Source organism: Solanum verrucosum, unplaced genomic scaffold (assembly GCF_900185275.1).
Source record: "Solanum verrucosum unplaced genomic scaffold, falcon-dt-bn FXZP01000137.1, whole genome shotgun sequence".
NCBI lineage: Eukaryota > Viridiplantae > Streptophyta > Magnoliopsida > Solanales > Solanaceae > Solanum > Solanum verrucosum.
Genome location: NW_026020405.1, coordinates 1,520,081 through 1,534,211, shown reverse-complemented (window position 1 = coordinate 1,534,211; position 14,131 = coordinate 1,520,081). Strand labels below are relative to the sequence as shown.

General features: G+C 30.9%; 1 protein-coding gene across 3 annotated transcripts in view; it reads left to right on the top strand.

The window, feature by feature from the left end:
* The first annotated feature begins 9,696 nt into the window (after positions 1-9,696).
* LOC125840355 (chlorophyll synthase, chloroplastic) overlaps positions 9,697-14,131 on the top strand; it is a 132,222-nt gene continuing 127,787 nt past the window's right edge. For all 3 annotated transcript variants that reach the window (XM_049519317.1, XM_049519319.1, XM_049519318.1), the window contains exons 1-9: positions 9,697-9,902; positions 9,996-10,037; positions 10,114-10,202; positions 11,712-11,799; positions 12,791-12,876; positions 12,967-13,053; positions 13,149-13,214; positions 13,290-13,373; positions 13,464-13,525. In XM_049519317.1, coding sequence (XP_049375274.1) covers positions 9,806-9,902; positions 9,996-10,037; positions 10,114-10,202; positions 11,712-11,799; positions 12,791-12,876; positions 12,967-13,053; positions 13,149-13,214; positions 13,290-13,373; positions 13,464-13,525 — 701 coding nt within the window. In that variant the 5' untranslated portion in view covers positions 9,697-9,805. The remainder of the gene's footprint in view (positions 9,903-9,995; positions 10,038-10,113; positions 10,203-11,711; positions 11,800-12,790; positions 12,877-12,966; positions 13,054-13,148; positions 13,215-13,289; positions 13,374-13,463; positions 13,526-14,131) is intronic.

The window sequence follows — 14,131 nt, the reverse complement described above, 5'->3', positions numbered from 1 at the left end:
ATATTTTATCATTTAAGCAACTTTCTCTTGTCCTCTGTAATGGGGTGTAGGTTATTTGCTCTTAAAACTAAAATAACTTTTTTAAAAAATAGTTTTACTATTTCCTCTATTTAACAATAATTGTCTACTAATAGTGTATTAAAAATGGTGAGACTATTTCATTTTTAATTAAAAAAAAATATTGTTGGGAAGCTTACTCCCAAATAAACATGTGCGATCTAATTTTGTTGAAGTTCTTATGTGAAATAAGAAGAAAAAAAGAGAGAGTTTGATAGTGGTATTGTGCGAAGTCCCTTTCATTATCCATTCAAATGCCAAATGTGCCAAACAAGACGAGGCACGTGTTCAAAATGCTGATATATGTCCACTACTCATTTATCTCTTTTATTTATTTATTTTAATTATTTTTTTTGGTGGCAATTGCAATACTGCAAGTTTATTTATTTATTTTTATATGCTATAACTTATATGTACGTGTTTGACGACGCACGAAATATATATATATATATAGCCTTAGAGTATAGAGTCGTGTGTTTCAAATTGGAATTTCAACAGTAACCCATAAGCTTTGAATCGTTAGGAGAAGAAGAGATTTGAGGGAGATGATCCATCATTTTGGGCCTTATCAATTGTTAATAATAATCTGGAAGTAGAGGAAAAAGATCTAGAACGATCTGGAATGGAAAGAAAAAGTAGTGTGATTTGCTAAAATATCTATCATGCATAATTACTATTTTACCCTTGCATGATAACATAATTATGAAACTGCCCTTGATCGTCCTAGCCTTCATGTTTCTATATAATAAATAGAAATATATATATATATATATATCTTCTATTACAATTTGCTTGTTTTGTATTAATTTTTTAGTTTATTTTCTAAAAAAGAATGTCTTTTTTTTGCCACATTTTATTTTCAAGTTTCTGCATGATATCTTAAAAATTCTTAAGGTTGAAATGACATTTAATATTCTACGTTTTTGAAGTTCACATCTTAAAATTTGAAAGTGTTCTTTTTTTTTTTTTTTTAATTCTATACCAAATCAAAACTATATAAATAATTATTTTTAAAAAATTAAAGTTTGAGATTTTAAAATGACTAAATGTTCGTATGACAGTAAAAATATGTCCTTAAATGTAAAATTGAAAATATTAGTAGAAGATTTCAAATATAAGACGATGTCATTATTTTCTGGACAGATGGAAAAGGAAAAGATATCATATAAAATTTAGTAAAGGGAGTACTATTTTTGCAATAAAATGATACATTTGGTTGGTGGTATATTTTTAAAAAAATTTATTCAAGTGTGATTCACAAGGAAATCCAAAATTAGGAAATTTACCGTTAAAGCAAACTATTCCAAGAACCTACACTTGCAATTTTTCTAATTAGATAAAATAATTTCATATTTTAGGTAAACACAAATTAATAAATTATCCTATTCTACATTAAGTAGGTTATTAGAGATAGGATTTTGATAAGCTTGACTCCTAATCTTTCTGCTTTAACAAATCCGCATTGACATGTTAAATTGGTTGGTAGTAGGTAGACGCATATAGCATGAATTTATTCTATTACAATTGCAATAAATTGCAGATTTGATCCATAACTTTAAAAATATAATGAATTCAATGATAAGGATCTTAAATTTAAATGTATAAAATTTAATTTTTGAATCTATCTTTGATTGTAGGTGTTGTTTGATTTATTGTATTGATATTAATTACCTTTGAATGTTAATAATCTTAAAATTTAATCTGAATTTAAATCTTGAATCTACCTTTAATTGTAGGTGTAGTTTGATTGATTGTATCGAAATTAATTACCTTTGATATAAATCTTCAAGTAAAGCTGATTTTATCCAATTAATATTTTGTGTTTAAAAGATAATACCCTGTCACATTTTAAATATGATAATAAATGAATTGAATTATTCCATATATTTTTAAGATGCCGAAAATGATCTTCAATTCACTGAATATTAATCTGAATTGAAACAGCCAAAAATATTTGCATAGTTTAATATACAATCTCAATTCTCATCACATTTTTCATATCAAGATAGAATCCAAATTAATTGCCAATATTAATATAAAATATACTAAAGGCTAAATCGTAGTTTGATAGTATTGTAAAAAACAAAATGAAACTTGTCCTTAATGTAAAAACTAAAAAGGTCCTCATAAAGCAATTACAAATGACTCGTTTTAAAAAGTAAAAGTAAATTGACAATAACAATTTACTGAGTATTAATAAGACGTTTTGTCATTATTATTTTTTTGTTGAACTTCATAAATTTTTGAATTTGAAGTTGAATTATTTTTTATAAATAAAGAACAATAAAGTTGTGTTTTCATTTTTTTTCAATCTAAATTACTCACAAAATATCAAACAACTCTAATTTATATTCATAGCCAAACATTAATATTATTTTTTACTTTAAAATAAAAACTATAATATTTATTTCAAAATCACAATAAAAATTAATCAAACGCCAAATGATTTGTCTATCCTACCCCTCAATGGAAGACAGTTTTTTCCTATGACAAGTACCCCCTTTAAGTTGTTTATTTTCATTAATAAAAATTAAATCAAACAAATGTGTTATACTGTATGGAAAAAGCTTTATCTGCTTATGATGTTTATATATATTTTTTTAAAACGTATGATATGATTTGAATATAGCTTTTTGCTAATTAACTATTGAATCACTTAATTATAATTTTTTGACACAATTTGGCGTAAACACCAAATGGATAACATACTTAATATAAACGCAAATGAAAATTTAACTTAATTTTTTATATTTAGTTAATGTCGCATCATATGTCATTCTAACTTTTTTCATGAGGAAATATATATGTGATTTTTCAAGGAAATGATTGAATTATATTATGATAATCTAATTTTAGCTTATGTACCACTTTAATAAGCAAATAACCTAATTCCTTGAAACATATTGCAGTCCTAGATGGGTCAAACATTTTTTTCGATGTGAATTCTTAAGGAAGATCGTTACGTTGTTCTTAGAGTAATTTTTAATTTTGAGTGATGGTCCTTCCACTCCGTACTAAATCGACCTTTATTCTCATGTGATTTTATCTTAGACGTTTTTTTATTTTTTTATTTTATTTCTGATAACCTATTGATTATTGAATTATATGAATGGCCTAATCTGAAAATTAATGACCTTTTACTATATTACTCACTTATCAAGCTGCCTATTGGTTTCATTCACTTTTCAGTTTTCTATTAATTTATTTATTAATTAATGCTAAAGATCTACGTTTCCCTTTCTGCTGACGATTCGCTGATGATGCTTTTGAGGAAAAGACAATGTATAATCATAATTATGGTATTTTAATCATTAATGATATGCTATATTAAATAATTAGAAGCCTGATCCAGATAAGAGTTCTCTGATGCAGCAGTAAACTACGTAACTAGACATACTCCACTATAATATATATTATTGTTATTTATATTTTCAAAATTTTATGTATTTTATTACTATTTAATTTTTTTTATCATATACTGAGAAAGATACACCTAATTACATGTATTTTTGTCGCCAGATATAAAAGCAAGCGAGATGGGGAGGGAGGTGAGCGAGATAATCATGTATCCTAGATACATAGGAGAGTGGCGAGCGGGATGGGAGGGAGACGAGGAAGGCGAGTAAGACTTGTTATGTATCCCAAATACATGCAAATCCACTTGGATACAATGTGTCTCGAACAAATTACACCTAGTTTTGACCTCATATATCTCGAGATACATATATCTGAACATATCTGAATGCACCAAAATCTGATAAAATTTGTAGTATTACAAACTAGAGTATATCTAAGTAATCAACTTCTAAATTAGTGAGATTTATGTAAGTTTCCCTACCCGTAAATTATTATCTCATCCCTAGCAAGTTTCTCCCAATCCTTTTAATTTTAAAAACATAAATTTAAAATTTATAAGTTTTTATAATAATTTTAAATTAATATATTTATTATAATTAAATTTACAATAAAATATTTTATAAATAATCCTGTTACTATACACAAGGGAACAATCACATCAATATATGCTAAGCTAGCAGCCTAGCAGTATTATTTGACAATGTTGACATTTTACTTAAAAGGGGAAATCAAAGACTCCAATTTACATTTTTATGGTACAAAATATTTTATTCCTCTCTTTCAATTTTTATGACATTGTTTGATTTTTGAGAGTCAAATAATTTAATTTTGATCAAATTTGGATATAGTATTTTTAAATTGTAAGTCACAATAATTGATTGTTCAAGTTATTTGAAAAATATTATAATAAAATAAAATTTATTTGAATCTCAAAATTCAAAACATGCCACATAAATTAAAACAAAGAGATTGATAAAAATATGAATTTTGGAAGAAAAAAACATGAATCACCGTAACAATGATATTATAATGTAATGACCCGGACCCGTAAGGTCATTTTTGATAATTTTGAATAGTCATTTATCTATAATTAATTAATTTGCGGGTAATTTATTTATTATTAAAAATAATGGACCAAGTCTGAATTGTTAAAATAGGTTTGTAGAAATTATTACTTTTAATATATAATTAATTTAGAAAAAAAGAAAGAAAGAGGCGGAAGAAAAAAACTAACCTAGACGTGCGACAGAAAGCAAAGAAGCAGGAAAATTCAAGTGGTTCAGGTTAGTTCTAATCAAGATTCTTTGTAAAATTGTATATATATATCTTAGGGTGATATTATTGTTAAGGGATATGGTTGGAATTTGTGGTTTTTAAAAGAAAAGAGACAAAATATTGTCAGTACGTTGTTGGGGTTGAACAAAAGGGAAATTTGAATTGAAACTAAGGTGGGTGTAATTGTTATTAATGAAATTATGTACTCATTGTCATGAATGGATAAGTTGTTGGGTTTGTCGTGTGCTTTTCATGGTTCTGCCATGAATTTGCATGACCAGTAGATTGTATAGTTAGTTGTTCCTATTTTAAATATTATATTATAAATTAAATATCTAATATATTGAGATAGGTAATTAACTATTGGGTTATCGAATTATATGAATATCATTAGACTTATGATATTGGAGAAGTTGAAGCTTAACCCTAGACTTGAAACTTAGAAACTTGATTATGAATTTGGGTGAATTGTTGGTTCAAGGCTAAACACATAGTAATGTGGGTGTTGTTAATTTCAAAATCTTATTGTGGTAATTTGTTTGGATAGATTGTATTGATTTGGAGCCCAATGAAAGAGGGAGACTCAAGTCTCAGAGTGATTGTTCGACTATTTGAGGCAAGTGAATTTCTAAACCCTTGTTAAGTGTATGGAATTCATGTATTTCCTTGTAATATGTGTTTAGGGTAATGAGGCTTGGTGATGGGTTGACTTGTCCACATTGATTAATTCTAATGATTAAAAAGGGATAATAAAAGGCAATGTGATCAATTGTTTGTGTGATGTGTTGAGAATTGTTTGAAAGGCTTGTTGAATCATTGTTGATGTTGTATCCTGATTGTGTTGTTGTGAATTGTGCAATGTTATGAAAATGGTCATCTTCTCATTATTTGTGTGAACATGTCATTTGCATTGTTCTGAGACATGGTTGTGACAAGTGTTATGTGCATTGAGAAAGAATAAGAAAATAAAGAGGATGTACCATTTCGAGGGACGCATCGCGCGCCGCGATGGATACTATATTTCGAGGGACGTGTCGCGCGCCGTGACGGATACTATATTTCGAGGGACGTATCGCGCGCCGCGATGATTACTATTATCGAGGGTCGTATCACGCACCGCGATGGATGCATGGACAGATATGTCCCCCATGGGTCCCGGACTGAGAAACAGCGGGTGTGTATCATTAGGTCAGACATGCATCACTATACTTGACATTGCATTTCATTGCATTGCACTTCTTTATTATTGGTGAACTTGATCTTGTGTGTTGCTGATCTTGTGAATGCCTTTCTATGGAACTTGTGACTGATGAATATTGAGCTTGTTGTTGAAGATATGTAATTGTTAGAGTGTTGTTGTTGAGGATATGAAACTATTGTTGTTGTTGAGGATATGAAATTGTTAGAGTGTTGTGTTGAGCTATGTGCTTTGTAAATTGTGAACTGTTAGGTTGGACTGGTTTTATACAGATTGTAGTTGTAAAGGTTCGATTGGGGTGTAAGGAGTACTTGTATTCTATTCTCTTAGCTCGTGTTTAGAGGTTTACTTGCTGAGTACCGTGTGGTTTGGTACTCACCCCTTGCTTCTACAAACTTTTGTAGGTTACGAGCCTGAATTTTTGTGGTACTTGTTATTCTCTTCTTTTCTGAGGCTTCTGGGAGATTTGTGAGGTAGTTGTTTGTCTTCTCAACGATCCTTCTTAAACCTATTTATGATCCTGTTCTACTCTAGAAACAATGTCATATGAGACTTGTATTTTTCTTTTGATTCAATTATAATACTTTAGAGGCTTGTACACGTGACAACCAAATTTTGGGGGTATATTTGAGTTTATTCTAAAAATTTCCGCATTTTATTGTAATGGTTGAGTTTTAGGCTGACTTGTCTTGGTGCCATCACGTCCATTTTTGGGTCGTGACATATAACTTCGAAATTTAAAATACAGTAAGATCTGATTGCCAAATAATTCTGATTGCTACCAAGCAAGGGGAACATTCGCATTAATTTGACCAAATATTCTCATTTTAGCATTAATTTAAAAGATGGAAAAGTAAAGAATGTCATGAATGACAAACTGAAAAAAAGAAAAGAATATACATTGTTCTTAGCCCAAAAAGTGTTGAAAGTTTTCTTGAATACTAATTTTCTTTAAAATGCTGCTGCAACAACATGCACAATGCTCATATTCCATAAGGAAGATTTTCAAGATGTATAATATTGTGCTAGACTTGAAATTCTTTTATTCCATATTAGGAATGGACGGGCGTAGGCTTAATAGTGAACTTTCAAAATAATTATCACGTTTCGTTTTTTTTAAAGTCAATTAATTATTTTTTATAGCTAACTAGATTGAATTAATTTACTATTTTAAAATTAAAATTTAGATATTCAAAAATTATATAAAAGTTATTATCAATTTCATTTTCATCTTTTCTCTTCAATATGATGAAAAATATATCTTAAAATATTGGTCAATGTTCATATTGTTTGACTATATATATATATATATATATATTCTTATTCTATTCATGCTAAAGAACGTGAATAAAAGAACAATATTGCCTAGAAGCTAGGCAATGGAAGATTAGAATTTGCACTATTTTTTTAAATTTATTTTTTTTGGTTCCAACAATATATAACTTCATACAAATTGCCAAAAGGCGAGCAATTTCTGCAATAAAATCATAAAAAATGATGATGTCCTATATATGTATGGGAAATGATTCTCACACTTATAATATAATCCATCCGTTTTATTTTATTATTTTATGTGAAGTGTTATTTACTAAAGAGTCAAATAGTTTTTGCTTTAATAACAAGAGAAGCCTAATGGTACTAACAAGAGTTGTGATGGAGTGGTAAGTACTCCTTCATTCTTAATCAGAGGTCTCGAGTTCAAGTTTCCTTGGTTACGAAGTTGCCTTTGTTAGGGAGATTTTTATTCCCCAATGTGGGACTTTCCAACGCAAATTTAAATTTAGTTAAACTCCAATATAGACAGCGAACACTGAATATTGAAAAATCAAAAAGAAAAGAGAAGCCTAATGTTTGATGAGTGTATTAAAGAAATAAGTCTTGGGCTTCATATGAAAAGTAATGAGAATAGGCCCAATTCTTTTCCTGTAATGGGCAACAGTTTCAAATCCAAATCCTCAAATAGTACAAATGTACAACCAATGGAAAAATTACTAAATACACATCTTATTTTACTATAATTTCTTAAATTTCCTACCATTTAAAAAAAATACAAAAATTTTCCCGGAATACATCCCTATCCTCTCTCGGATACATCCCTCTCCTCTCAAGCTCTCGAATACATTCCTATCCCCTCTCGGATACATCCGTAAGCGAGAAGCCTAATTTTTGCTGAGTGTCCGAAAGAAATAAGTCTTGGGCTTCATACGAAAAGTAATGAGAATAGACCCAATTCTTTTCCTGTAATGGGAAACAGTTTCAAATCCAAACCCTCCAATAGTACAATCAATGGAAATTTACATAACTATACATTTTATTTTACCATAGTCTCTAAAATTTTCTATCATTTAAAAAAATTACAAAATTTTTCTCTCAGATACATCCCTATCCTCTCCCGGATACATCCCTATACCCTCTTGGATACATTCATCCCCTCTCGGATACATCCATGAGCTATGTATCCACAGGTTTCCTAAATAACAATGTATCGCGACCTATGTATCTGCATGCCTGCTGATGTATCCAAAACCCTTAAATTTTAAAGGATTTTTGTAATTTGGAAAAGAGTAGAGATAGAATGTAATTAAATCTTAACATTATCAGATTTATGTAATTTTTACGAAACCAATCATGAATGACGTGTATATATTTTGGTTCCTTTCATTGTTACAAAATATAGTTTATTCATCAGTGACGAAGCTAAAATTTTCATTAAAAAGATAAAAATATGAAGAAGTAAACACGTGAACTAATCAAAAGAAGTTCGTTATCTACTATATATAAACAATTTTTTTTTAATCATATATAAATAATGAAGGGGTTCGAATTACCCCTTGACTCCCCATTAGTTACATGATATACTAGATTGTACAACTGTCTAGTTAAGATGATTTTTTCATAAAAAGAGTTTGGAGGAGAAGGGTTACTAAAGATGATAACTCGAAGAGAATGAAGATAAACATAGTCTAGATGTTGGTGTTGTGAAACTTCTGAGGAGACAATGATCCATCTATTATCAATCTAGAAGAGGAAGAGACAACTTTTGCAAAGAATAGTGAAGACTCTTCACTGCTGGAGAATTTATATTAGGAATTTTTACACAAAATCCTATCTAATGAGGAGCTAATTACATCATATCCTTATTCTTTTCCAAATTACAAAATTTTCTTAAATTTGGTGGAATCCAGATACAATATTCCAAAACATTCCAATACATCACGTCCTGATTTCGGATACATCATTCAACATCCTGATACATTACGTCTCGATTTTCAGATACATCACTCAATGTCCCGATACATCGCATAAAGTGATATATCCGATCGATACGAAATAGTAGAAATTTTTGTAATTTTTCCAATGGAAGAAAATTCGAAAGAATACGATAAAATAAGTGATGTATTTAAGTAATTTTTTCTTTATAATTATTGTCCTTTCACTTTATGGGCTGGGTCATTTGTTGGACCCGACTATATTTTGTAGACAAGACAGATTGGGCTTCATCTCAAAGCTATTTTTACTTTTTTTTATTTTTTTATTATTAGTATCAATAAAAGGGTTCGTGGACCAAAAATTTAATCCTAAAAATTTAGTCTAATATAAGAATTTGGATTAATTAATTAATTGTTCACCAAGTGCTAAAACATTTATTATTAATTTTTATAGAAAGTAAGTAATATAACTAGCTAACTACTATTATATTCCTCAACCCCACTTATTTAAACAAGCCCATTTTTTTTTTAAAGAACACAAAAAGTATATTCATTTTTTTAAGTCTAGAAAAGAGTGAGTTGTTATATAAAATAGCAAATGGAAAAGAAAGAATCATTTTGGGCATAAATTGTTTTAACATAGTATTAAACCAAAGAAAAAAGTTATCATCAGACTAAAAAGCTCTCCTTTCACTGAACTTCCATTGCAATGGCTTCTCTCCTCAACTCTGTGCCATCTATTAAACTATCAAATTTCAACTACAACAACCCACTTCGCTCTTCACAAATTTCCTTCTCCCTCTCTCGTAAGCTCACTCAAAAAATTCATACATGCAATTAACTTCAATTTGTTTGTCTATTTAATGCATTTATGTTTGTTATTTTGGATACCTTTATAGGAAGAAGGCTGGTTGTTAGAGCAACAGAGACTGAAAAAGAAGGTGACTTTTTTTTTTTTTTAAAAAAAAACTAATTGGGTTTTGGGTATTTATGAGAGTTTCAAATATTGTGTGGCAGCTAAAGCACAGGCACCGGATAAGGCACCAGCTGCTGGTGGCTCAAGTATAAACCAGATTCTTGGAATCAAAGGAGCCAAGCAAGAAACGGTGGGCTAAATGGGTTTATTCTTGGATTTATTGTTATTTTGAGCTTTGAATTTGAATCTGTTCTTAACTTTAATTTGTTACTCTGAGTCATTTAGTTCATAAATGCCTGTTATGAAACTGCCGTTTAGCGAAACATAAGGATGAGGTGAAATGAGTTTTAGATGAATTGTGGTGCTCAAATGGAAGCATATTATATAGTAAGCACAATATTTAAAAGAATGATATAAGACACGAAATGCATAGAATTAAAATAGAACACCTGAAATGGAGGAGTGTTACGAGAGTGTTATGCGATAGGAAGATACTTGACAAAGTGAAACTCAAGTTCTATAGAATAATGGTGAGACAAACAATGCTAATTGGGAGTGAATGTTGGATGAGTGCAGCAGAAATACGGATCTTAAGATGAATGTGCTAACAGATTGTGTAAGATAAGATTAGAATTGATCACATCTGTCTGAAGGTACAAGTAACAAACTCAAGGGATAAAATGAGATGTAGTCTGAGATGGTTTTGGTCATGGCTTATATAAACTGCATTTGTCTGTTGGCACAGCACTATGATGATTGAAGTAACTAACATAGGACAGGGTAGGTCTAAAATTACATGGAGTGAAGTTGTTTTAAAAGACCTGCAATCTCTCAAAAATCAAAATCAATGCGGATATAGTTATGAGTAGAAAGCAATGGAGGCCATACCAGTTAGCTGGGATAAAGGTTAATTTTGTTTCTGTATTATTGTTTTTACATTTTTATTATGTCTGGTACTTGCCAGAAGTCCTTTTGGTCTGGTTAAAGACGTGTATATTGTAGAGATAAGTGTGTGACTTGAAAACTTCTTCTTTAGTAAATCCTGCATTTCGTTAGAAGATAGATTATTTATAAACAAAGTAGTATTGGAGATGACTTGGGTTTGAGACATAGTTATTGTTGTAAAGTAGTATTGGAATGTTTCAGGCTGGGATATAGTGAACTTGTTTTAGAGGCTTCTATATGACCCGACTTTGTTTGGTATTGAAGCGTAGTTCATTGATATAAGTGCCTGTTATGTCTGATATCCTTAACCACTTCATACACTCAAGAAAATCGTGAACATTAATCTACCTGCAAAACTACACACCACACTGAGGACAGGTTAATAACTAATAAGATGCATCTACTAGCAAAAAATCATCTCCATTCATTATTGACTTTTGATCATGTGGGAAATTCTTGTTTGTAGCACAGGAAGTCTTCGACAGGTAAATGCCTGGTCATTCTTTGGGAAGAGTTTACTCATGCTTTTACCATTGCAGAAGTTCTATAAATACTCTCCTTTTTTATATTTTCTGCATGATGTCATAAACCTGAAAGAACACCTTAAGATTTCTTACTAGAGTCTGCTTTGCCGGTTGGATAGTTAAAGAGGGCAAGAGAAAAAGCATAGAAAAGAGGGATGCGATTAGTGTGTGTATATATATATCCAACTAAATAATTCAATACTTACTTTTCTCTATTCACTTCTTTACAGGAAAAGTGGAAGATTCGGGTTCAGCTTACAAAACCTGTTACTTGGCCTCCCCTTATCTGGGGCGTGGTCTGTGGAGCTGCTGCTTCTGGTACTACTAGTACTAGGCACATATTCTTAAAACTCAATTGCTAGAGACATGTTCAAGGAGTATTTAAATGTCTCCTTCAACATCCCTCCCTAGATATCTCCAATTTCTATTTTCATATCCTGTTTGTTCTGATAAATTTTAATTTCCCAAACATTAAAGGAATGCAGTCACAACATTTAGTTATCAAATCATGAAATGCTCTTATATTTTGAATGAGAGAAGTATTGAAAACACCCCTAAACTTGACGTGAATTATTAGTTGCATTCCTGAACTATTTTCAGTCTTAAAAACAGCCCTTTACTTGATTAACTGTACTTAAATACACCCCCGCTCTTGCAACATGAGTGGAATATATTCCTTAATTCTCGCTAAGTTTAGGGATGTTTTCAACACTTTTCTCGGCTTTTTATTAAGAGCCCCATGCTCCTAAGAGTTTGAGACCACTTGCTATGCCATGTGGCAAATCAAGGGTGTATCTAAGTTTAGTTAGTCAAGTAGATGGGTGTTTTTAAGGCAGTCAATAGTTCGGTGACGAAATTAATAATTTGCACCAAGTTCAGGGATGTTTTCCGTGCTTCTCTCTATTTTGAATTGAACACTTTATATTCATAGAAACTTTGCCTCAGATGTAAATTGTCATCAGGCTGTGTAAACAAATATGAGATTATGAAGCTACAATCTGATTGCATTTCGTAAAAATACTTCCTTATCTCCTTATAAGAAAAAGGATTATTGCCCTGTGTTATAGCCTATTAGAAGTACATCAGCCGTGGCTTGGTGCCGTGCAAATGATACTAGATCTGCCATGACAGTATGTTGTCAGTTTAAGTTAATTTTTTATTTTTATACTTCATCGTATCTTTGTGGGTCACTTTTGCAAGGGAAACTGTTTTCCAATAAAAGCTTTTATTTATACAGTTGTGATTAGACAAATATGTACTTTGTGGGCTCTCTGCATGTATCTAATTTATTTTCGAAACCTTGTCATAGGGAATTTCCACTGGACTCCAGAGGATGTGGCCAAATCAATTGTTTGTATGTTGATGTCTGGCCCATTTCTAACTGGCTATACTCAGGTACTTCTCTTGTGAGGTCAAGTTAATACTTTTCAAGATAGAGTGTCTACTTCAGAAATCCTAGGAAGTAACTTTTTGCTTTATGTTTAGACTATTAATGATTGGTATGATAGAGAGATTGATGCTATTAATGAACCGTACCGTCCAATTCCTTCAGGGGCAATATCTGAACAAGAGGTATGTCTTGTTTGAGATTGTCTACAGATATGTTGAAAAGTGAAAACTAATTCCAGAAATTCTCTATGTTCTCATCAAAATATCGTTGATACCAGGTCATTACTCAAATATGGGTGCTTCTTTTAGGAGGTCTTGGTTTAGCTGGTATTTTAGATGTGTGGGTAAGTCCTTAAATCTGCTAATTATCTAGTTATTTATCTGGAAACGTCTCAATTCTATGATCATTGTTGTTATAGGCAGGGCATGACTTTCCTGTAATATTTTACCTTGCACTTGGTGGATCCTTGCTCTCCTACATCTACTCAGCTCCACCATTAAAGGTAATAGCGTTATCTTTCACAATCCTCTGAACACACTTTTTTGTACAGTATCAAAATGTGAACAGTTTTGATATAAAAAATTTTGTGCAGCTCAAACAGAATGGATGGATTGGAAATTTTGCTTTAGGAGCAAGTTATATCAGCTTGCCTTGGTATATATCAAACTTTCTTCTAAGTACTCTGCAACTTATCGAGATTTACTTCCAAAAATAGAAAGAACCTGTCTAAAGTGGAGCAGTCTTAACAAGTTACCTCTCATAATAATAACATGGCCTTACATATAGGAAAGCTAATAACCTGGCCTTCCCTTTGGCTCCGAGTTGCTGCCTCCATCCTGTTTTTTTATGACAACTTTATCAGGGCTTATTTTCATTTACTTATCTATTCGTGACGATAGAAAGAAAACTTTAATGTCTACTTACAAAGAAAAAGGAAACTTTTAAGGTAGTTTTTTACTTGTGCGTAAAATTATTCTGGGGAAGTATAGATTATAGTTGTTTATGATATTTGAACAACAAAAACTTAGGTGTCTAGATTAACTTCTGTTTCTGTGTATAATTTTCTAATAGTCGAGATAATCCAGAAAGGGAAATCCATGATGTGAGACGGGGTGGGGGGAGGGTCTTATCTGTTTGCACTTTGCTGTATAAGAAGGTTGATTAGGTGAACTATTTCTCCAATCATGCAAGTATGATCATGTTGAATGTTAACCTAAGTTGACTAGGCATCATTTGCTTGGAGACTTGGTAGAGAAGTTT